Source organism: Hemibagrus wyckioides, linkage group LG01, assembly GCF_019097595.1.
Source record: "Hemibagrus wyckioides isolate EC202008001 linkage group LG01, SWU_Hwy_1.0, whole genome shotgun sequence".
NCBI classification, from domain to species: Eukaryota; Metazoa; Chordata; class Actinopteri; order Siluriformes; family Bagridae; genus Hemibagrus; species Hemibagrus wyckioides.
The window spans coordinates 15980540-16005428 of record NC_080710.1 but is presented as its reverse complement, the minus strand read 5'-3'; the positions used below and the strand labels follow the sequence as shown (position 1 = coordinate 16005428).

The 24889-nt window shown below is 40.3% G+C and overlaps 1 protein-coding gene across 3 annotated transcripts in view; it reads left to right on the top strand.

Moving 5' to 3' along the window:
- Positions 1–24889, top strand: part of dpyda.1 (dihydropyrimidine dehydrogenase a, tandem duplicate 1) — a 126840-nt gene that overhangs the window by 33556 nt on the left and 68395 nt on the right. For all 3 annotated transcript variants that reach the window (XM_058402963.1, XM_058402872.1, XM_058403054.1), the window contains 9 exons: positions 2082–2169; positions 3510–3671; positions 8203–8399; positions 8926–9007; positions 9748–9835; positions 16366–16473; positions 17417–17586; positions 19028–19238; positions 23778–23962. In XM_058402963.1, the coding sequence (XP_058258946.1) occupies positions 2082–2169; positions 3510–3671; positions 8203–8399; positions 8926–9007; positions 9748–9835; positions 16366–16473; positions 17417–17586; positions 19028–19238; positions 23778–23962 (1291 nt within the window). The remainder of the gene's footprint in view (positions 1–2081; positions 2170–3509; positions 3672–8202; positions 8400–8925; positions 9008–9747; positions 9836–16365; positions 16474–17416; positions 17587–19027; positions 19239–23777; positions 23963–24889) is intronic.

The following is a 24889-nucleotide window of genomic DNA, read 5'->3' as shown; positions in this document are numbered from 1 at the left end:
AAAAAAATCAGCTTGTAGTGCTCTGCTAATCAACAGCTCCTTCATATTCAGCAATGTTTATTGCATGATTGTTTGGATGCATTGAAAAAGCATGTGTACATCGAGCTATTTGATTGCATTTTGCAGCACAAAGCAGTGGTGCTCTAGCTAATGCACTCCGCAGCGAGCCACTCTTTTCTGGAGTGCGGCTCGTCGTGCCAGCTTCAATTGCTGTGACCTAGAGCAATTCTTGAACAAATAAGATTGCCTTTGTGTGCGCATTATTTTCTGTTGACATTTGCTAAGCACTTGGGCTACTGGCCATGGGAGATAGGTAAGGACCTAAAATGTGTCTGTACCCAGTGGCTTGAATGTTACCTTGAGAAAAAGAATGAGAGAACCAATAGGAATGAAAGTCTACTCCATGGTCATTGTGTAATATTCTGATGTCTCTTGCTTTTTTTTTTTTTTTGCTTTGTTTATTCCAGGCATTTTTTTGTTGTTAGAAAAAGAGCAAAAAAGCTCACGAATCAACTGAAGGTGCCCCCACACATATTTTCACTTCAATCTCTGAGATCTCATCTTTATGAATGTTTTTGTACCATTGACCTGCTTGGGAATGGCTTCACACACTCCAGGTCTGAACGATACAAAATTTCATTTTAAGGTCATCAATATTATGCATGATATACTACAATAGTCCAGTTCTAGCAAACTTTGAATAATGCACTTGTTCTACATGAGACAAGCTTATAACTGACTGTTGGAGAGAGAGAGAGAGAGAGAGAGAGAGAGAGAGAAATATTTATGCAGTTATGGCTCTATATCTTCCCCAAGCTGCTCAGTGTGTACTCTCCGTATTAATCATGCTGGAGGAGATAAGAGGCCTGACACTAGCCAGCGTCCTCAGAGCCTAGCTTTCTTACTTTAACAGCGTGTGTGCTCCTCGGCAGAGACTCAGCGTGGCTCGTGCTTTCTCCCAGGCAAACACTGCTGCAATATCCATTATGCCAGAGGCCAAGGATAATTTATTGTCAAATAAGGAAAATGGATCAACACTAATGTCACTTGATGATCAACCACCCAGGTTTAATAAAACATAGCGATGGTGGTGCGTGATGCTGTGCGCTGGCGTCTCCTGTCCCCACTTCTCTCTACCTGGCCACAGCACTGTGGTAATTACCCTGCTGTCACTGTGATAAGTGGTATTAATGGCAGCCTTGTGCACTTTAACCTGCACTGAGCTCCCAGCATCGGGAGATTATTACAGCCAGCCAGCTGTAGTGTATGCTTTTCTGTTGCTGTGTGTGTGTGTGTGTGTGTGTGTAGATATGGGGTCCACAATCTGACGGAACTGGTTTTGCTCCTCCTCTTTCTTTGCATATGCTTTCTCCTTATGCTTTATGCTGACCCCCTGCCAGTCTGTTCCTTTTTGCTCTCGCTCTCTCTCTCTCTCTCTCTCTCTCTCTCTCTAACAGCCTGTAAATCGTTTCTTTATCATGATGTCTCTCTCTCTCTCTCTCTCTCTCTCTCCTGGCTCACCCTTAAAGGAGAACGCTCTGTTCCAAACTGGTGCTACATCATCTGAAATCATTAGTGTGGTGAGTCAAACAGCTGTGTGTGTTTTTAAATGTGTAAACTAATGAGTGCATGCCAACAGCAGGAACGGGGCCCTCCCTGCCGCACGCCTCCTGTCACACACGCTCACCACCACAGGCAAAACATCCATTCTGATTGGCCATGAATATTTAATTATCCCTCTCCAAATTATTGTATTTATCATCGCAAACCTGTTTGTCATTGTCACCAATATGGCGATGTTGAGCTGCAGTACATTCGCTGGAGGATCATTCCCCAGGAGATGGAGCTGGACATTTTCTTTTCACAAGCACTGTGGCTGTATATTAAAGTAACGGCCAGCCGGACACATTGAGAGGCTCCAACTTGCCAGTATCACCTCATAGCGCTGACCTAGTGTCCTAGTCCGAGTGGACCAGGATTTTTTTTTTTTTTTTTTTTTTTACACTAAATAGAGCTATTATAATGTATAGCACACAGAATAGTCACAACCTATATGCTTTCTGTTTTCTGTGTGCTGACAGATGTCTAAAGTGTGCAGATGCACCTTGTCAGAAGAGCTGCCCCACTAATATCGACATAAAGGCTTTTATCACCAGCATCTGTAACAAGGTAATCACTGTTTTTATATTTTATATTCTACTAATAACTAATTACCTGCTGCCTCTTCACATCACTCCTCAGTAATAAAATGACACAGAGCAGAACTGAGTTTAGAGACAAAGAAAGGCCACATTTATTCATATGGGTGTGCACTGGATACAGCAGCTTGCTTACACTGTTCATTCATTCATCATCAGTGACAGTTTTATCCTGATTTGTTAATATTTTGGGAAATATTATGGGTGAGTACTAACAAAAATAAAATAACTGGGAGTGTGCGATTGGGAATAAAATTGGTCACTCACATACACACGTATACACATACACACACACACACACACACACCTCTGTCTCAGTTCACTTTTCAAGTATCAGAAGAGATGCTTGACAAAATTGAAAAAAGTTTTACAAAACTGCGAGCGTACTAATTTAACATAACATCGCTTAAGGGTTTCTACTTTTTATTTTAACCGTCATATTAAATCTCAAATATCCCCAAGAATTGATGTTGAATACCAAAAAGAATAAAGTCTGCCTTTCTTATATTTCATTATTTAAAAGAAATTGAAAGGTACGAAAATATTTGATCCTATTTTTTCATCTAACCTTGATGATTTCAATGGTATAGGAATACTTGGATACTCTCTCTTTGTTGAACTCTTTTATTATTAGACTGATAAATATTTTTGTTCTGTCAAAGAGGGAAATTTGACATTTAGAAAATTGACAGAAAGCAGACAATCCCCAGTGTTCAACAGTAGGCTTTAATAAATTTTTTTTTCTTTTCTTTTTTTTTTCTTTTTTCTTTTTTATTAGATGCTGCTAAAGCTTTGAATGAAATGGTTTGTCATTTGCACACTTGACCTTCAAAATCTTTTCAGAGCTTTAGTGTTTCAGGACTCTTACTGGCTTCACACTACACATTTAGCCATCAGTCAGCCATTAAAGCTTAAGACCAACTTATATAATGAACATGAAACAGCCTTTGGAAAATGCTCTTGCTAAATGCCACCTGGAACCCACCGTTATACAGTCAAGGCTTGTGCCATTCAGTGCATTTTGTCAAATTTAGAAAACACATTTTTGTTAGCTTTGATTCAAGGTTGTCTAAGGGCAGTGCTATTTCTCCATTCTGCTACCTTTTAATATGTTTGACTGTCAGCGAACACTATTGTTGCTGTTCCTCGCTCACAGCCTCTTAGCAAAAAAGCATAAGTAAAGGAAGAGAAAGAAATACAGACAATAGAGCATTATTGATGATTTTTATGGCACGCTTTGGATGAGGAACTGTTTCACAGACTTGGCTTGTTGTGTTTGTTCTGCAAGACTGTTCATGTGTTATTCCGCAGAACTATTACGGGGCAGCGAGGGCAATCCTGTCGGACAACCCTCTGGGCCTGACATGTGGGATGGTGTGTCCCACCTCAGACCTGTGTGTGGGTGGCTGTAACCTCTACGCCTCGGAGGAAGGGCCTATCAACATCGGAGGATTGCAGCAGTTTGCCGTTGAGGTACGGTAAAAAAAAATCTTTAGGCAACATGAGGAAAAAAAATTCTATCTATACATGTAATACCTTCAAAAAATCAATGAACTGCATTTCATATTCTTAACTGCTCACAGATCCCTATGCAACAGGCCAAAGCTTAGCATTTTAAGTAACTGAACATGATTTTTTTTTCAATATGAAAAACAACATTTTTGTGTACTCTAAGAGCCTTCAGCATCAGCAGGAGAATGGTTCTTCTGTGTATGGATTCTTCCTTGTATGGATATCAGTTATGCTCCTGTTTTCTGTTTTAGAGTGTATTTTACAGCTGGTTTCTGCAGTAGCTCAGGGTTGGACAAGCAGTAAGTTCTCCCCGCTCTGTTTAGCTCACATAAGCCATGATGGAGTGACAGCATGATCTACGCGTGCTGTATTAATGGGGCCTCTCAGCCCTTTGTTATGGTCGCAACAGAAGCTCGGGTGCACGGTGACTGTCACCATCTACCATAACAGTCATAATTTTTCCTGTGCCTTTCCTCAGCAGCTGAGTCCTCTTCTGTGATAAACATCAAATCCCCTATTATAAAAACAGACCAAAAACTAGACGTCCAGGTGTAGAGGCAAACAGCTCGTCGCGCACCAGACGTCATAGTCAACACTGATGACTTTATTAAGATGCTGGCATTAAGAACCGAGCAAAGGGGATCTTTCATGCTTAAAACAGAAGATTTAACGTCAGATCTCCATTTAATGTTTAGAAGCTAGGCATAAAAAAGAGCAGGGCGGCACAGGGAGGGGAGGGGAGGGGGGTCTTCACTTTAAAGCAGCACAGCTGAGATGCTTTGGTCTGCCGTAAATAGATTTCCACAGAGATTTGCTTACTGTCATTGGCTGTTCCTTGTGTGCCGTGACTGTTATCAGCAATGACAGCTTTTATTGTAAACCTTGAGGTTTTTAAACTGCTGTATGTAGAATTTGTTTGATCATCTGTCGCCTTGTTTTCTCCCACGGAATAACGATCAGAACTACAGGTGTCCTCTACCATGATGCAGCTCTGAGATAATCAGGGTATCTGTTCTTGTCATTGTCATAGTGGGCTTTATTTAGTTCCATGGTAACTGCTAATTAAATGAAAATGTCAGCGATACTGTGTGTGGGTTTGAATTGCTGTCTTTGACCCACCATCCTGTAGGGTTGCTGCTAAGGAGGCTTTACCTGCTCCTAACGAATGCTCTCTTCTCTATAGATGGAATTGACCGACTCAAAAGACTTCAGTAAGAGAGACAATATGACATGAACATTACGTTTGTGAAAATGGTTCAATTATGAATTACATACATTACAGCATGAAAACTAGGGTGGATTTTCTTACCTGATGGAGATATCTAAAATTTCCTTTGTCTGCTTTTTCTTTGTGAGCTTGTTGTGTAATTGTAATCAGTAGGGCTCATTCACACTAATTCGGTGGTTGGATGATTGGTCTTCATGTAAGCATAGTTCGCATCCACAAAAACTAATCCCACCATGCCAATCCAAAAAAAATCAAATTCACATTTTATTTGTCACATAGTCAACCGTACATGGTACAACATGCAGTGAAGAAATACAATTATCTGTACAGTAGCAAAGGGAAAAATGTAGAATATATATATATATATATATATATATATATATGAATATGGATTGGTGGCAGAACAGTATGACTACTATGAATAAGCAGAAAAGCAGAGATTGTAGTACAATATCACAATATTTGCTCACTGTTATCTATTCATAATGCATTTTAGCAATCTGAGCGGACTTAACTCTCATTATGCAGAGCCGCAGTTTAGCACACGTTTTTATTATTTTTTTGAACCAGTTGTTCACACTTATAACAAATCTTTAATAAGTTGATGAGTTGGGTTGGCAGTTCGGCATGCTCCAACCTTCATGAACTCCCACTCCCACCTATCAAGCGCCATTTGAGCTGATTAAAAAAAGAGAGACTTTGGCCTGTACAGTTTCATTACTGCCTAAAGATTAAAAGGCACAATTACGAAAGCGGCCTCTCTCCTGCCACCCACCCCTGCCATGACTTATTAGACATCTCTTTCTAGGTGGCAGCTCCTCTCTCCTTAAATGTGAGAGGTCAGACTGGTTATCAAGCTGATAATTAGATAACACCAGGAAGAGAGGCTATCACTGCCCAGCTCTATTCAACTGTAGTTCCTCTAGCATGACTGCAGTCAAAGATAAAGTCAATGCATCCTTTCAGTTGTGGGCAGTATACAACCTTTCTGTGTGCAAGTGGCCGAGAGCATTAGCTGGCTTTGAGGCATCCTCTCTTCATCTCTTGTCTGTGCCTTGAACGATGTAGTCAAGTCTGTTCAGGCTGTGTCTCACAGAGCAAAGCTCTTAACACAGTTTTCTACTGTTTTTTACCATCAGATTGGCCTCCATAAATTTCAGTGTCAGGAAATGTTTAACATATCAATGCAAAATGTGAGTTTTAGGAAAGGTCTGTCTTGTGTCCTGTATGTCTGTCTACCTGTCTGTTTAGTCTGGATTTATCTGTTTCTGTCTATCACAGTCTATGTTTTTTGTCTATCCATCTCTCTCTGTCTTGGTCTTTCTGTCACTCCTGGTATGTCTGTCTTTGGCTGTGTGCATGTCTGTCCTTGTCTGTCTGTCTATTTGAGTCTGTCTTTCCATGAATGTCTCTGAATGTTCTTCTGATCAGTCTGTCTGTCTATCTAGGTCTTGTTGTGTCTGTCTGCTTCTTCTGGTCGGTCTGTCTGTCCATCCTGGTCTATGTTTCAGTATGCCTGTCCCTATCTCTCTCTCTCTCCGTCTATCTTGGTCTGTCTGTCTATCCTTTTGTGTCTCTGTCTGTCTGTCCGGTCCATATGTTTTGTTCTCTCTGTCAGTCTGTGTCTTGATTTTGTCTGTGTCCTTCTGTCCATGTCTAACTTGTTTGTTTGTCCTGGTCTCTCTCTCTTATCCTATTTCTTCTCTCTCTGTTCTGTCTCTGTCTGCCTACCTGTCTGTCTGGGTGTATCTGTCTTGGTCTTGTGTCTATTTGACATGGTGTATGTTTTTGTCTACCCATCTCTCTCTGTCTGTTGTAGTCTATCTGCCTGTCTGTTTGTCTGGCTTGGTGTGCCTGTTTTGGTCAGATTCTGTCTGTCTGTCCAGAAATCCCACCCTCTTCTATAGACCTCACAGTCGTCAGTGGTTGTCAGTGCTGCTGGGTTGTGTGTAGTAAGAGCTGGGTGTGCCTGAAATCGGACAGACGTAGCTGAGGATGAGGATATACGTCCTAATTCTTACTGAGGAAACATACTTAGTGAAGTACATAGATCTGAGGAAGTCATTACTATCAGCTCTGCTTGTACTCGGAGCCCTTGAGCCTATTCCACACGGCTTGTCAGATGCTGTTTGCAGTCCATTGTTTCAATTAGATGATGAGAAGAATTATAAAACTGAGATTGTGTTTTGAATTGATGGATTGTTAGTTTCATAGCAGCAGCAATAACAGGAAGGGCCTCTAAACCGCTCTCAGGGATTATTAGAAATGCATTGTCATGCAGCAATTTGGGGCTTCACAGTTCATGAGATTCATGAATAACTAAATTAATATCACCTATAATGTTGCCAGCTCAGGCATAATATTGTATTAACAATGCAAGCCTCTATGTATGGATCTTGATAATCTTATTAAGAAGACAAAGTGCTAGCCTTCTCATTTTACAATTGTTAATGGGTATAGCGCTACAGGCTTCTCATTAAGGCCTGTTTGGATAACTTGCCATATTCTTTCTGCATCTCCTTAGCTATCATCATTTGATGTCTTCATATGGTTACTCGTGGAATAAACGGGTTTTTTCTTCTTCTTCTATAGTTCTGCTCATACAGTGCGGCAGCAGCAAAGTGAAATGCACGAATGTCACGCTGACTCTAAGTACTTTTCTTTTGAAAGCAAAACACCACACAGGCAAATGTTCAGACATCATCATGCTTTTGTTTCCTGGATGCCTCAGTCATGCTGTTTCCTGAATCCAGTTTGCTATTTTATGCATAATTAGAAAAAAAAACAAAACAAAACAGAATAACAGAGTTATTATATATTATGTTGTATATGTTTTGATAAAATATGGGAGGAAAGTACACTACAAGTCAAAGGTGTAGATACGTGAGATTAAATGTATTTTTTTAGGTGACTTATTGACATTTGCATAAAGGCTTATGGTTGGACTTTGTTGCTAAGACAAATATAAATATGAGAGTTAATGCCCATGTATAAATTTATTTCTGAATCCAGATGGATTCATTATTAAAAAGTCTCTCTCATGAAGCTGGTTGAGTCGATGTGTGTGCAAAGCTTAATCAGTAATAAAAAACGAAACCATATTGATTTAACACGTTTCTTGGCCACTGCATAATTCTGTGTTTCTTAATGCCTTCGTTATTATTCCAAAATAGTAGAAAATAGTAAAAAATGAAGCAGGTGTGTCCAAACGTTTGACTCCTTGTGGCTTTGTGTGAATGCATGGGTTTGTGTTTGTGTTTGCAGGTGTTCAGTAAGATGGGTATTCCTCAAGTGAGGATGCCTGGCCTTCCTCCTCCCGAACAGATGCCTGAGAGTTACCACTCGAAGATCGCTCTGATCGGCTGCGGCCCTGCCAGCATTAGCTGCGCCTCGTTCCTCGCCCGTCTCGGTTACAGCGACATCACCATTTTTGAGAAGGAGAAGTATGTCGGCGGACTGAGGTGGGTAAAAAAAACCTCTGAACTGAGATTCTGCATTCGTAGTCTGTTACTGATGTGGCGCAGACTCGGGGTGATCGATATGGAGAATGTGCATAAGGTCAGAATAAATAACGAGCCGCCTTCGTAATTGGGAATATTCATCTTTAAATGCTGAGAAGGAGCAGGATTATCAATTACTCTCATGTTCTTACCCCCAACCATCCTGTTGATGGTTAGTGGGAGTCCTGCGCATGTCTGTCTCAGATTTAGAGGTTCAGTAGCTGCTGGGAATTACAATGAGGGTCTGAAGTTTGACAGCAATATGAGATTCCAGAGCTCTGAAACATCAAATGGAATAACAGAGGAAAATGTCCTGTGTGCTGAAAGGGATTTCTTTCTTTTTTTTTCGTGTGTGTGCGCTCTCTATTTTTTAATCTTCTACCACTAACATTCTTTTTCTCTTGAGATTTCCTTTTGCTACTTCCTTTTTTCATTCTCCCTGTTTCCTTTCCTCCCTTATTTTTTTGGCTTTCTCATTTTTCTCCAGCTCTTCAGAAATCCCTCAGTTCCGCCTGCCCTATGAGGTGGTGCAGTTTGAGCTGGACCTGATGAAAGACCTGGGAGTGAAGGTAATGAGCGGCATCTCACCTCTTACACACCTCTGAATATCTTGTCTCTCTCTTTTCCCTTTTTCTCTCTCTCATGTGCACACACACACACACACACACCCTATATATCTCATACAATTTAACACACACTTTCTTGTCCTTCTTTCCTCCCATTTCCTTTCTTTCTTTCTCCTAGCCACTTTCTCTATCTTCTCTTTCTTCTTCTCTCCCTTCCTCCCCTCTCTCCTGCGCACATCAGAGGCTACGGAAGGTGACAGGTCTCAGGGAGGATCAGCAGCCCAAATGTCAGCCGCATTAATAAAGAACAATTAAAAGCTGCATTAGGAAGGCAGGCGGCAGTGTGTGCAGGTCTGGGCGCTGGGTTGCTTGTCTGTCTGTTCCCTGAATGCCACTGTGGTGAGAAAGGGCAATCGATAGTCCTCTTCCTCCTGCACACCTGCTCAGCATTCATCTCGCACAGGAAACGTTTTTCTCCGAGTTGCTCAAAGGCAGGCGAGCCGGGACGGGGGCAGCCAGATAACAAATTTGCATGCTCGCCGTTCCAGCAAAAAGTCAAGGGGAGGGAGAAACAGAGCGTCTGTGCTTCAGGCTTGTCTCATAGTCATATTGACACCCTCTCGTTCCAGACAGACAGATGTGACCAAATATGTTACTAGCACCTTTATTAGCCTCTGTCTAACCTAAGAAGACCCCATTTTTATTCTCAATATTTGCTGTTCACTGACTCCTTTCTCCATCAGATCATCTGCGAGAAAGGACTAGGCCAAGATGGAATGACACTCCAGTCGCTGAAAGAGCAGGGATACAAAGCTGTCTTCATTGGAATTGGTCAGTTTATCACATTTTTGCACTACTTCTCTTCTGTCTGCCCACACACACACACACACACACACACACAAAGTGAGAATAAATGAGTGTGCTGAAAGCAGTTTACAGACCAGGTGGCTCATTCTTGTGCGAATGCCTGCAGATGATTTGCTCCCAATGGCTCCCCCTCAGAGCTCAGACTCTGCTGGGAACTCCATTCACTCCTCATTGTCCAGCCACGCTAACCTAACAGCACATACTGGGTTCACCCACTGCTTTTCGCTCGCCTGTCAGGTCCCTCTTGTCTGAACCCCCCCACCCCCCCCACTGAGCTATTCACCACTCTCACTTGTTGTCCCAAAGACATCAGGCATCAGGCTTCATTAACAGAGCTCAGTAATAACATTCTTCCCTGCACTTTCTGCACATACAGGAAGGAGTGAGGATACAGCAAGCCAAAAGCCAAACAACTTTTATCTTTTGGAGAAAAATAATTAAATTAATATGTGCATACATGCAAGTATTCTGTAGCCTGATATCCATGAATTAGAAAAGGACTGCTAAATGACCACCTCAGACTAACGTGAAGCTGTCATGTCACCGCTGGAATCTTAGTCAGACTCAACTTCCCAGAGAACATTGTGTCCTACAAACATGGCCCTAGAAACTACAACACCCAGACCCTCCCTGTCACACTCGAGTTCATACGATTACTGATTGCTCATACATGGACTCATCTCTGTCACACACACATACACACACACACAAACACACACACACACACTATTTAAGGACTTTCAGAATGTGCAGTCACCCTGAAGCATCGTCCAGTGTTTACTTGCCTGACATACTAAGCCTTTTTTTTTTTTTTATCAGTGATGTTTTCTCTGGATCATGATCTCCTCTCTGTCCTTTGCTTTTGTGATTCTGGTTTATGCCCCATTAAGTCAGTTTGCTGATCGCCTGACCTTGCACCTGGTTTTGACCATGTTTGTGCATTATGTTTTGGATTTATCTCACTGTTTTTGAAATAAAGCCAACAGCTGCAACTGCATCTGTCTCTGCTGTCTAACAGAACCCTTCTCACCACAGCCGGCACTCTGACTCTGTAGTGGCATAGTATGAATTTGTGATATGAGTTTATCAGACACTGTGTTTGTAGGCAGTATGTGTTTTTACTGGCTACATTATTTCCCATGTTTGATATTTTACATGTTAGACATTACAGAATGGATATTTTGGAGAATCGATATTTTGTTAGAGAATAAACACAGTTTTAGTTCGCTTGCTGTTTCTAAACCTAGCAATGATGTTGATTTGTGTGAAAAATAAAAACAGCATTGCAACAAACCATGCTGCCATTGCATTGGTAGTCCCTGTCCATTGAGGACCGACACACAGCAACAGTTACTATATCTAAAATTATTATATCTAAATATTATTATCTCTAAAGTGATAACTTTGGTAAGATGACCCGATTAGTAAAGTAGAAAAAGCCACTGATAAATAACAAACAATTTATGAATAATTAGTAGAGTGAAACTGTATATTTTAATAAAGAAATAAAATACAGTCTTGGAAGTGCACCCAATCTTTCAGGTTGTAATTTGTAATAAGAGTTTCTCTCTGTATCTCGTATGTTTTTTGTTCTGACCTCAAAATAGCATGTTACACAATATATAACCTCTGGCATCCTGAATCAATTTCTGATTAGCATATTGGCTCTGCTGCTAAAGCCCAGAGTATAGTTTATATCTGTTATACTGCCTCTATTTTCAGCACTAGCATGCTCATCTACTGGAACAACCTCGTTTTCTTCTTTTTTATTGCTTTTCTGGGCATATGAAGTAATCTTGATATCCTGCATATCCTCACATACACAGTACACTTCTTAGCCATTAAAATAAACTTGAGGCTCTTTATACATTTCACATTCTAACATTCATAAACTTCCTCGCCTCATTTTACTTTTCTTTTCCTCAGAAACAACACTGGACGTAGAACCTCATTAGTAATAAATAAAGACAGGTTTAACTCTGGTGATGAGGAGCATGTTATGTTTACTTCACTGTGGTTTGGTGACTTACAAAATGCCCACAGCATCAGTTTTTAAAAGCAGCTGTATTCGGAAAGTGTGAATGCTCATGGAATAAGTGTCATATTTTGACAGCTACTACATTTCCTCAGCAGTTTCACAGCATTCACTTAAACATTAGTCCTGACCTTAGGAATTTGTAAAAAAAATTTATTTTTTTTTGCACCACATATATCACAGCTACAGATTTGCAGTGATGATACCGTCTCGATATAGAAATAATTTATACTTTTTAGACAACTTATCCAAAATTGTACAAATTCTCCATCATCGTGTCTAGTAATTCTCTATTCTAAATATAAATTCATTATAAAATCTGTGTATTGCTTCTGAAAATTACTTCAGTAACTTTGATACTGATGTCCTAATTAAGGTGGGATATTTACGTGAAGCATATTGGGATTTTTTTTTATTTATTTATTTTATTTTATTTTATTTATTTATTTATTGTTCAAAAGGATGTAAAGGAATTTCAATTTGTGGAGAGAATGAAAGTGCAGTGTGTTTGCAATTAATTTGTGTGATTTCACAGCGGTCTTTTACGGGCTTTTTAAATGTCATTCTCAGACATGGATTGGCATGCAAATTTCTTCCTGGCAGTAGGCTAAATGCTCCCATGGTTTGAGGGAGACCGATAAGAGAATTGTTTCTGGGCTATAGGCTTAAGAAGCTGACTCAGAGGTTGAGTTGCTTAAAAGATGGAATTAGCCGCTGTGCTGCACTGTAAACTGTAATGAAGTTTTATTTGTGCGGATTCTAACATAATGGTCTGTGCCCAGCCTACTGGACCTGAAGCACCCGGTTCTAACGTGAATTTTCTTGGCAGGACATGACGAAAATGAAATGTGTAGATTTGCCTAAGATGATGTTTAAAACGACCGAATTAGGTTTTTTTTTTTTCTCCATCTTTTATTTATATTCATGACATTTTTAACACATACAAAATGACACTGTGCCAAAATAAAATTGTGTCAAGTATTTTCTTTTTTGTTTAAGTAATAAATAGATCTGTTGTGGGATGAGCTGTGGAAGAGAGAATCAGGAGCACAGGGTTACTAGCATATACAGTAGTTCAGGCATTTGCATACATAATGAAAGCTAGCAGGGACAGCGCACATCGTCATGGAGAATCTGTGAAATCTATTTTCTTTATACGGTTATATAAATGAAATATGAAAAGTAAAGCCAAAATTTGAAAACCATTGTGGAGTGGAAAGAGCAACAGGGAGATGAGTCGATCAATACACAAAAGCACATGAAAAACAAGGTTATATTGAGTATGTCAGAGTTTCAGATGTTCAGGTATTATAGTTATGAAAGCTTGGTTATTTAAAAAGAAGGACAATCAATAGTTGCTTAGTGCTTTCTGTGGTCATTACCATCTCTTTAAAATTTGTCAATAGATTTTACATTAAACACATTACACACATTTCACAAGGCTTTGCGATTTTTGCCTCAAACATGTGTCTTGAAGGTCTTTGAAATTGTTCTTCAAAGCAGACAGTCGAGAGTCACAGTCATTTCTGTATTTATCAAAAAGCACAAATCGTGTGACATTGATTAACTTCTATACAAAAGCGGGGAAAAGGCCATTTTCTCAGTTTGTTCTCTTTGGGAATGCCCTTCTGAACTAAAGACAAGGTTAATGAATACGTCAGAAAGAGGGCATTTATTGCCTGTGAGGTCTTTATTTATGTTCAATCTTAATGCACTTAGTGTGACTTTGCATTATTTGACACAGTGGCCTTGCTCGCTTGTTCATCTCTGTGCAATTCATAAGGGTGAGAGGGGTCAGGGACTGCTCAGTGGATGAAGGTAGCTGAGATCACGCTGCTCCATCTCCCTCTCGCTGATGGTGGCTGATAATGCATGATTAACGAGAAAGGGCCTGCACAGTTGTGAAGCATTCCCAACAGATGATTTATTGTTTTTGATTTTTCATAAAGAAAGAGGCCGTGGCGCATGCCTGCTGCAGCGTGGCTCTGTGCAGGAGCCCGGTGCGGAGCGGAACACCGTGCGGCTCAGGACAAATGGAGACACAATACGTTCAAAAAGAGCTGTCAGACACCGGCACGCTTTTGTTCAAATCTGCTTTGTCAAGGCTGCTGCCTAGGTTCCCTCTGTTGTTATTTATTTATTTATTTTGTTCCTTGAATTTTTCTTTTCCTTTTTTTTTTTTATTTTTTTTTATTTTGTACCTGGCAGGGAACGCTAATGGATAGCAGTATGCAGTATCCTTCCTGTCAGCACAGGATGAAATGACTGGAAAGGTTAATGTGCCATAACTTCTGGATTCTTCCACACTAGCATAAAGAGTGCGCTCAGAGGAAGTCAGCCATGATGAAGTTGCAGATGCTTTTGTTTGTTCATGTTACTCATGCGCCGCTGGCCATTTTATATGTATGAGAACGTATTAGAAGTTTACTTCACAGTTTCTTTCAGAGGAAGTGTGCTATCAAGTAAGCACAACATGTAAAGGGAGAATTCTGCACACCTGAGAGATTATTTTCCAGAATCATGCTTTAGAGCGCTATCAGTATGGCTCGAGCTGTTCTATAGACAATTAATTCACTGAAAATCACTGACCGGTGTGCGAGATTTGCATTTAAATACATTTGTTTCATGAGTCAATTAATGCTGTAACAACGTTCTTTGTTCATCACAACTGCAAAGGTTAGAAATATACTCCCTCTTAAATAATAAACTGTTCAAAACATGACGGTTATGTCCTGTAGTGTGTTCAATTCAATTTTATTTGTGTAGTGCTTTTAACAGTGGACATTGTCACAAAGCAGCTTTACAGAAATATATACAAATATATAAACTCAGGAGATAAATTTAACATCAATTTATACCTAATGAGCAAGTCAGAGACAACGGTGGCAAAGAAAAGCTTCCTTGGTTGAGTTAAGGAAGAAACCTTTAGAGGAACCAGACTCAAAAGGAAACCCATCCTCATCAGGGTGACACTGGATAGTGCGATTATAAATAATATCATTTATTGTACAATTATTGTAACTTAGAGAATGTCCATATCCAAGTTTCCAGCTTATGAGCAGGTCATTAGTTTATAGCAGTCTTTAAATTTTAGCATTTGGGGTTTATTTGTCCAGCAGTAATAATACTCAATAATGCTACTCCTATATATCTGGCCCATGCATGACACATACTGTAGATTCTCTCTTAGATATTTAATATGGCAGTTGTCCAGTATACATCACCTCTAACAGGGTTGGCAGGCTGATTAGGTGGTTGATAAGTGATACTCCTTGGGAACAGGAATGCAGGGTTTTTTTGGTGTGACTAACTTCGAAACACTCGCTAATTACTGTGTTATTGATGATGGCGAAGGTGTGATTTTGTCTTGATGAAATGTGGCTACCTAATTACTGTATGATTTAATGACTAGTTTCATGCATAATGAGTGTAACTTTCTTAATCATGGGGTATGCATTAATCTCTCAGAAAAGCATCATGGCCGTGTTCTCCAAGCCAAAAAAAAAAAAAGAGAGGCTAAATTAGGAACGTGAACCTAACAAGATCAGCGTGAGGGAGGATTCATCATGCTAACGTGCCACGTGTGTCCGTGATGTGCACAAATTGGGCAAAAAGTGTCCGAGTGGAGAATTAGAGACAATAAAATCCATTAAAGCATGTTGTAATGCAGAACTTTGCCAAGGCATTTTCTTGAAATCACATTAACACTGAAGTGTATGCAGAAAAAAAGCTAATTGATTTTGACAGGAGACATTTCGCTCTCCCCTCTCTCAATCACTTAACAGCTCAACGTGCCGAGCTCCTGCTTTTTCTCCAGACAAAAATGCATCTCATGCAGTTCTCATCTTTCTATGCTATAAAATTTGGATTCCTTGCAAAAGCCTTTGTAATCACATTTGGAATGAATTTGTATCACGTAATCATCTGTATTTGCTGCTTTTAAACACCTCTTAAATAAATCTTTCATGTGCCTTATTAACATCTGTTTCTTTTCAGTGGAAGTGATAATGACAGGTTGTGACAAATCAGAAGCTTTGTTAGACGTTTCAGAAGCTTGTATTTAAATATTGCTTACTCCTAGACCACAAGGATAATGATAAGGTAGTGTGGTGAGGTTAATGACAGAATACAGAGCAGAGCAGATCTTCGAAGCAGAAAGTGTGGCACAGGGATTTCTGATACTCTGTGTGTGTGTGTGTGTGTGAGTGACAGAGTGGGGAAGAGGAAGGCAACCTGCGTTCTCTGTAGGGGAGGTGTATAGTGAGGAAAGGTGTAAAGTTAGAAAATGAATGGTTCTCATGAGTAGAAAACAGGGAGCATGCATTCTCTACAACAGACTCTGCCTTGGCTTTTACACGTATACATTTTTGTTGTAGAAAGTTATAATTGTAGTGTGAATGGTTGAATCATTTAATAAGCGAATCGTTTTCTTCTGCTTGTTTTCATGTTTTTATCACAGGTCTACCTCAAGCTAACAGGCACAAAATCTTTGAAGGCCTCTCTATGGAGCAGGGATTTTATACCTCCAAGGATTTTCTCCCACTAGTTGCCAAGGCCAGCAAACCAGGTAAAGAAAAACGGTTTGCTGAAAACTTTTACCTATTACCTCCAAAATGTTCCTTTTTTTTTCTTTTTTGGCAAAGTGTATTACATGAAACTTTTTTTCTGTGCTGCATGTCCTTGAAATCATTCGAAGCACCTTTTTAAATTCTGTAGCATGACATAATGCTGGGATCAGTGAAAACATGTGTCGTACAAAGCGCCCATGAATAGGTGCAAGATAGCGAGTAAAAGAATGCCAACTATGAGCTGCTATACAAGACTATTCAGGTTTGCTCTAATTGAGTGACTTGCCATGGCCATGGACAGCCTCTCTGACATTTCTGTTTATAGATATGTAATTTTTTTCAGACATGCCTCTACAATATCTCTGAGATTCGAGTGAAAGGCATACATCAAGTGATGTTTCATATGAATATGCATCTATCAGTGATGGATGGATAAATCCATGCATGCATGTCCTGGAAATAGAGGCATAATGATGCACTGTATGTACTGTCTATGCACCAGCAGCCTAAAAAAGAGAAAGATGTTGCATGCATTTACATGATTGAGTAAGCGATACATTCCCGGCCTGTGCTTTCAGGATCCTTTTACATCTTTTTGTGAGAATGCAGAAAGGTCTGAGTAGATCACTGTTTCAATAGTGTGCATTATCACATGTTGAAATCAGCTGCATTCAGAAGAATGGCTAGTCATCTCTATCAAAGATAGGAAAGAAAAAAAAAGGTGCTGGCTATAAAATTACAGATATAAGGACATTTCCAGAAAAAGAGACCTGCCTGTCATTGCAGCAGAATAATTTGATAGGGACATACTGTGTCTGAGGACTTCAAGATGCAATTTTGAACAGTTAAGTGGGAACGGTTCAGAGACAGAAATCACGTTTTCTCCCTTTACTCACTCCCCAGCTTGTTTCCTCTCATTTTCTTGTCCATTCTGGGGTTTAGGGATGTGCAGCTGCCGCTCAGTGCTGCCTCGACTCCACGGCTCTGTGATTGTCCTGGGCGCTGGAGACACTGCCTTTGACTGTGCCACCTCTGCCCTGCGCTGCGGCGCACGCCGGGTCTATGTGGTGTTCAGACGTGGCTTCACCAACATCCGTGCAGTCCCTGAAGAGGTGAGGAGATAAGTAGACGAGCGAGAGAGAGAGAGAGAGAGAGAGCGATTGCAGGATGCAGAAAGACTGGTGGGGAAAAAAGAGGGAAAGTCAACAGCAGGCAGGAGCTTATTAATATTTGGTCTTGTGAAAGGAGCCTCACACAGGGGGTTTATTAAGACATTCGTGAGAATGTCCTCACCCCCTCTGTCTGGCCCACTTACACCTCTCTTATGTCTCTCTTTCCTCATTTATTGCAGAGACTCGTGTTTGATTTTAGGTGGAGATTACTGTCAAAATCTTCCTTTGCCCAGAATGAGGAAAGAAAGGCAGATTTTCTCTATACTGCTTCCTTAGGAAATGCTGTCAGTTGCTAATGGACGGCATTACCTTCTTTATTTAGGGTCGGCTTTGAGAGACGTGTCGCGGGGGAAAAAATTGAAAACGCATACCAATTTTTTTTTTTTTTTTCAATTATAAATTGCTTTGCTTATGGAGCAGAAGAGAAGGTGCACTATGACACTTTTCATCTCTATTAGAAACAATGAACTTAGCTCTCAGAACTTTGACAGGCATCATTAATGAAAAGTTATTTTTGTGTCGTTGAATTCTAATATTCCACTTTTGCAAGTACGTGGCAAAGTTAGAAAAGAACAAGCCAATAGAAGATGATATAGCCGTAATGATAAAGGTAATATGTTAATTGAAGATGTCTATTCTTAACTCTCCGGAGTTTACTTTTGTCACGCATTGTGTTGCCTTCTCACCGCCTACCTCACGCTGCCACAAAAATGATAGAAATAGCGTGAAGAAACTAAAAAAATGTAAGGTAATTATTCACATCTGTTTTCAGCCAGCTGTAGCTATGCTCAGCTATGCTGGTTCCATCACCCTGAACTAATTAAGCTTGTTTATAAGGTACATTGGCTTAGAACACTTGTAGGTGTAAGTGAAAAGAAAGGAAAAAACAACCACTTTGGCTTATTCCAGTTATATGGGTTGATGTGGGCAGAGGTATTTTATGCTTTGAAAAATATTGTTGAATTGAAAAGACAGACATCTCTGCGTGGCTGCTTCTTTTTAGACTCAAATTAGGTGCAGCGCTAATTCCAGAGACCCTTTTTTTAAGTTGGTTTCCATTAATATAAACCCAATACTCAAGCTATTTCCCTCAATAACTTATTTTGTTTCCCCACATTTTATGCCTTGTTTATAGAAATCCTCTTTGTTTTCTCATGAACAGAATAATCAGCTATTTCTCTGGCATAGAGAAAGTGTTTTGTTAGAACGATTTTGCCAACTGGGCCACAGGCACACACAATTCCCAAGCTGTTCTCTGTATCGCCACATTTGCATCTCTTTTCCCAATGTCCAAATTAAACCTCGTGTTCACTACAATACTACACTAAAATGTAGCTCGGTGTAGTCGTTAAGTGTTGAGCCTGCTCTGCTGTGTGCGCAGATGGAACTGGCTAAGGAAGAGAAGTGCGAGTTCCTGCCTTTCCTGTCACCGAGAGAGGTTATACTAAAGAAGGGCCTCGTGCACGCTATGGAGTTCTGCCGAACGGAGCAAACCGAGACGGGCGAATGGGTTGAGGACCAGGAGCAGATAATACGCCTCAAAGCCGACTTCATCATCAGTGCTTTCGGCTCAGTGCTGAATGACCCTAAAGGTAGGAGGCCTTGTTACGGTATTATCCTAATTTTATCCAATCTATTACCCTGCCGTCATATGTGACAAGGCACACAAGGTAATGTACCATGTACTATTTATAACCCAAAATTCACAGCTGGTGGTTTTACTGGAGCAGCACGTTGCCTCAGTCTATTCAATACACACTTTCTTTTTTTGTTGCATATGCTATACTGAAAAAAACAGCACATCAAATTTTTATCCAATAAACACCTAAGTGTACATCCACATCAATGAAACATGTGAGGCATCAACACAGATCAATAACATTACTTTTCCTTTCTTTCTTTTCACTTTTTCTTTTGTTGCATGGTCACATTAAAGGTAGAAAAAAAAGAGATTGGATTTTCCTTGGTTTCATTTTGATAACACAAAAACCTGCAATTTTAACAGGGGTGTGTTAACTTTTTATATCCACTCTGCTATGATTAACTGCGATCACAATTTTCTTCTGGATCTATTTCAGAGAGGGTCAAGGTAAGGAATTAAAGCTGCCAGCCAATCAGAAAGCAGCGACTGGCTGGGCACTATGATAAGTGTGGCTCTGACACTTTCAGTTTTTATTTTGTGGTCATTTGTATATTCCATGATGCCTTTAGGGCCTCATTAGAATTGAAATAAACCCATCAGCCTCATAAGTGTCTGCTATGTTCAAATGAAGACAGCCATATTGCCAGTGTTGTTTTACTGCTCTATTCATTTGAATTAGACTGAATGAGTTTGGCTGTGCCTGTGTCCTCTGATTAAATGATGGAATGGGCAAGCGTACATATAAACAGGTGTCCCACTGTCACCAATAACATGTTTGTGTTCATGGAAATTAGTGAAGCTGAAAAGCAGGACTTAGGGGTTTAAACTGAAATTGAGGTGCCAGAATGCCTGCCTTTCTTTTGTTTTTTGTTTTTTTATATCTTATGTTCATTTTTTTTCTCCTTTAGTGTTTTACGTTTCAAGATTCAATGCTGCATCTTAACTAAAGTTACAGCTAGGCAGTGCCCGGGACATCTTGCGTTTATTTGGCACAAGTTTTCCGACTTTTCTTCTTGCTTTGCTGATGGCAGTGTAGTGATGGATGGCCCTGAATGAGTTTTATATGCTGGTAAATGGAGAACTGCTTAAAACACAGTGTGAAGAAGGGATTAGCATTGATGCACATGCAGACAGCCCTCCAGGAGCAAACACAAGCCATTATAGGGCAGTTACACCTGGAATTATTCATGGAGGACCTCACTAACGTGATCACACAGACAGGCAACGACATTTCCATCAGTATAAGAGAACACTGGTGTGTGTCTTCATTATGTCGTTTTACCAGGCTTTAACAGAGCTTTGTTTTGTTTTTTAATCTATAAGATAGCTTTAACCTGTGTACCAATGTTGCAGTTAGTATTATTTATTAATTCTCTTAATGAGCATATCACCTTAACCAGGTCTTTGCGATATTACAGCTTCCACCCTCATCCTGAGTTTTCTGTCAAAATCTCAGCGATAATGAAATGCTCCGTAACACAAATGCACCTTCTTCATAACCAGGGAGAATTTTTATTAACATTATCATTTGATGAGTTCCCACTTCAGTAAGCAGCAACTTTTATGATCATCTGTGTGCTGTTGTGTACAACATGTTCTCCACCACCGACCGTGCAGAACTTCCTTCCTGACACATTTGTGAAGTTTGCTAATGAGATTACACCGATAAAGGGCACACCTGCTATGATTTTCAATTAGGGTCACACAAAATAAACAGGGAGTAATGCCACAGGGGGATAGCGCTGTCCAGAGTTGACCGGAGATGACATGTCTCAGTAATGAGATTCATCCTACACACAGAAGCCCAGGCTTTACACAACCGGTTACCCAGCGAAGCCATTACTCTGCTTTCTAAAGCAGCACAAATATGCTTATACATATCTCTGCTACTTAAGTAAGCATAAACTGTGCATGCTTTACATGATTTTATAATTAGCCATGGCTGAGAAATACATATTTATTCAGCCAGATCATCATAAAGTAATGAATAGCAATGGGTAGCAATGAGAAAGGTCTATAAAGTAGTGTATACTCATTCTGCTCTTTTCTCCATGGCTAGTCAGCCACATGGATGGCAAAATTAAATTCTTACTTCTTTCTTCCTTAAACATTTGTCCAGACTATTGCAGGGTTTTTTTTCCCACAGCAAGTAAAGCCATACAGTGTGATTCTCAGAAGATCACAGACATTTTTATTGCTCTATTTACACAATTTTTTTCCCCAGAACACCCTATTATTTTTTTTCCATATTTTACTGCTAACAATTTGTGATGTATTTTTTCTGCATTCTCAGTATGTTTCTTTTGAGTTTTTGACTAATGTAAACTCTTTATAACAAATCAGTCCTGAGCATATCCCTAGAAAAAGAGATTAAAATTTATAACAGGACATTTTTTTAAAAACAGGAGTCATTTATGAGGAGATACGGGTTGAAATTGCAGCCATTCCATTTCGTATTTTGTCCATACAGAGTATTACACCCAATATACCCTGAGTTCCATCGCCTGGCCTTAGCTGCCAGGTCGAGCTGCCCAAAAATGCTGAGAGGTTATCTTTTTTCTCTCTCAGCAGTCTGTGTTCTTTCCTTTAAAAAATATGAATTACTTACCCACTCAAGTATCTCGTCGGATGGGTATGGGAGGCACAGCAGAGAGTCGCTGCCGGAATAGCTGACACGGCTGGAAAAACTAGCTTGTAATCTGCTGGGTTGGCCCACTGGAGTGAGCAGATGATTAGATCCCTGGCCACATTTAACTTTTTTTTCCGGAGGAAAGAATGGGGGTTGGATTATGATGGAGTAACTCGTACCAGGGATATGTCACTCCAGCCAAGGCACCACCTCCACCCAGCCAGCCAAGTATCTGCATATAGGCTTTCCATTAATCACCACACTTTACCAGCAGACCCTGTTCCTACTCTTTCATCACACTGATTCTTGTGTAGTTAGGGTCTAGTAGAGGCTGCTGGGCAAATGCTTTGTTTTCCACTGTAAGTACGTGTTTCTCTGCGATGTATTTGCATTTTGGACAAAGTTCCCATGCTGTATGTCCAGAAAAAAGTTGATTGGTTTTGACTCTAACTTGGAGAACATATAGGTTTATCCCTTCTGGGTTGCTTTGTCCTCCTATTTAGAGCTGTTTACACAGCATCTCCTTCTATTCCATCCAACATTGATCACTCTGCTTAATGGGGCCTGGCAGTCTGCATCTGCCACTGAGGAGTATGTCCATGGGGTGTGTGTGTGTGTGTGTGTGTGTATGTGTGTGTGTGTGTGTGTGTGTGCGCGTGTGTGTGTTTCTGGAAGAGAGAGAGAGAGAGAGAGAGAGAGATAAAACTACCTTACTTAAGCCCCTTTTAATAGTATGAGAGGCCTGACACACCACTCCTCTCCCTCAGAACAGAGCACTGAGGATAAGACAGAAAGAAAAACAAACTCCCTGTGGTGTGCATGTGTGTGTGTGTGTGTGTGTAGTGGGGTGGGGTTGGGTGGAACAAAATGTCCCCACAAGGAATATCTGACAGTTTTATCCTTGTGGGGACATTTATTTGCATTAGTTGCTATGAAGAAAATTGTTGCTTTTTGGAGCTTTCATTTAAAATGCTAGAACACCAGTGTGTGTGTGTGTGTGTGTGTACACTACTGTGTCTATGTGACTAGATAATTTTATAGCACGTCAGAAAGAGACATAAAGGGTAAAAAAGGGAAGCTTCAGGATTATGGCCATTATTTCACCCTTTAAAGGTGAAGTGTTTGTCCTGACTGACCCAGCTGAAGAGTCAGTCAATCAGGTCTTCAGTTGAAGTTGCCTATTAAGTGCCATGCTGCTTTATTTCACTAATAATAAAAACATAAGGACACACATCCTTTAAAGAATTAATGAATTGAACATTAATTGTGAATGTCTTCTTATAATTAAGGTTTTTTGTTGTAAGTTATTCCTGTCCAGTTACAGTGTCCACATCTGTATGGTGTCAGTTGTGCATCAAACATAAGCAGAAATGAAAAGAAAATTTTTAAATATTTTTAATCACGTACAATAAATCTTCTTCAATGCATAGATCTATATTTAAAAGTGTCCTCACTGATGTATGCAGACTATCATCTATGCTGAAAAGCATTGACTCCAGAAGATGAATTGTGGAGGTATGCATGGCAGGAGTGGGGGTCATTTTATAATGTAGAGCAGTTTGACAGAGTATCTCCTTGTGAACGTTGCTAGCGGTGAATGAAATGCATCAGGAGATGTTACATTAACCTAGCCAAAAGAAAGGGGCGCAGCAGATGAAAAAAAGTACCCTGCTTGTCATTTGTCTTGTCAGAGTCTTCATATTAGTCTCACTGTGGTTTCCAGTCTATCAAGCTCTGCTTCTGCTGGGCCTCTACCTCTCCTATTCTCTATTGCTGGATTTTTTCTTTTTCATTGTTTCACTCCACCTGGTTTTCCTCTCATGAATGTGCATTACTTTGGTATCGTTCCTCTCTTTCCAGTGAAAGAGGCCATGGCTCCCATCAGGTTAAACAGATGGGGGCTTCCTGAGCTGAGCCTGGAGAGCATGCAGTGCAGTGAGCCATGGGTGTTTGCTGGGGGCGACGTAGCCGGCCTCGCCAACACCTCTGTGGAGTCAGTCAACGATGGCAAGCAGGCCTCCTGGCACATCCACAAATACTTACAGGTGCCCTGCAACACACACATACACACTGTGCTCACACACCAACCATGGTCACACTCAAACACACGTAGTCATATGCTATTTCTTGCTCCCTCTCTCTCTTTCTCTCTATACATATATATATATATATATCTTGTGCTACTGTTAGTATAGTACAGGCATGCAGATACAGGCATATATTCATTACTACAAAACACACATGTAACCATGCACACCCTTCCAAACACTTGTGATAAGACCCAAGCAGATGTTCCCCTTATTAAGATCCCGTTAAAATCAAAAGCCAAAGAAGAAGTAGGATTTGGAGAGCTGATTAATTATGAAGACGAGGGATTTCTGCGTGCTCTGTGCGGGAGCTGCGGTGCTTCTGAATACTACACGAGTCTCACAACATGATTATTTTTTATGACTAATCAGACTTAATAGATGTATTGTACTGAAACATTCATTTTCACCATTGTGAAAGGCAGCACAATGGTGATTCTGTAGCTTAACGCAAGGCGCTTTCCTCGACATGGGAATTACCAATCCATGCATTATTATTTTCTTAAACCACACCTTTGAGGCTTTGGCAATAGAAGCATATTTGGATTAATAGCAAGCAGAGAGAGAGAGGGTGAGAGAGCACTTAGCTTTGTCTTAGCTGTGTCGTCTAAGGCTAGGCCCCTCGGAGAGGCTTACCGGAGCCCATATGCCCCCTCTAGCCTCTATTTACTGGCTTACATCCAAACTCTGAAAAGCATGAAACCCCCTGCAAAGCATTAAGACCCTCTAACCCAGCTCTCACCCTCACAAAGCATGAAAGCCTTAAATTAAAGCACAAAGACTGGTTTTACTAATCAGACAACACCAGTAATATGTTCTTATATTGCTATATAGAGATTTGGAAATTTTGTACAGCTAGTGCTCTGTAAATAAAAAAGTTTGTGG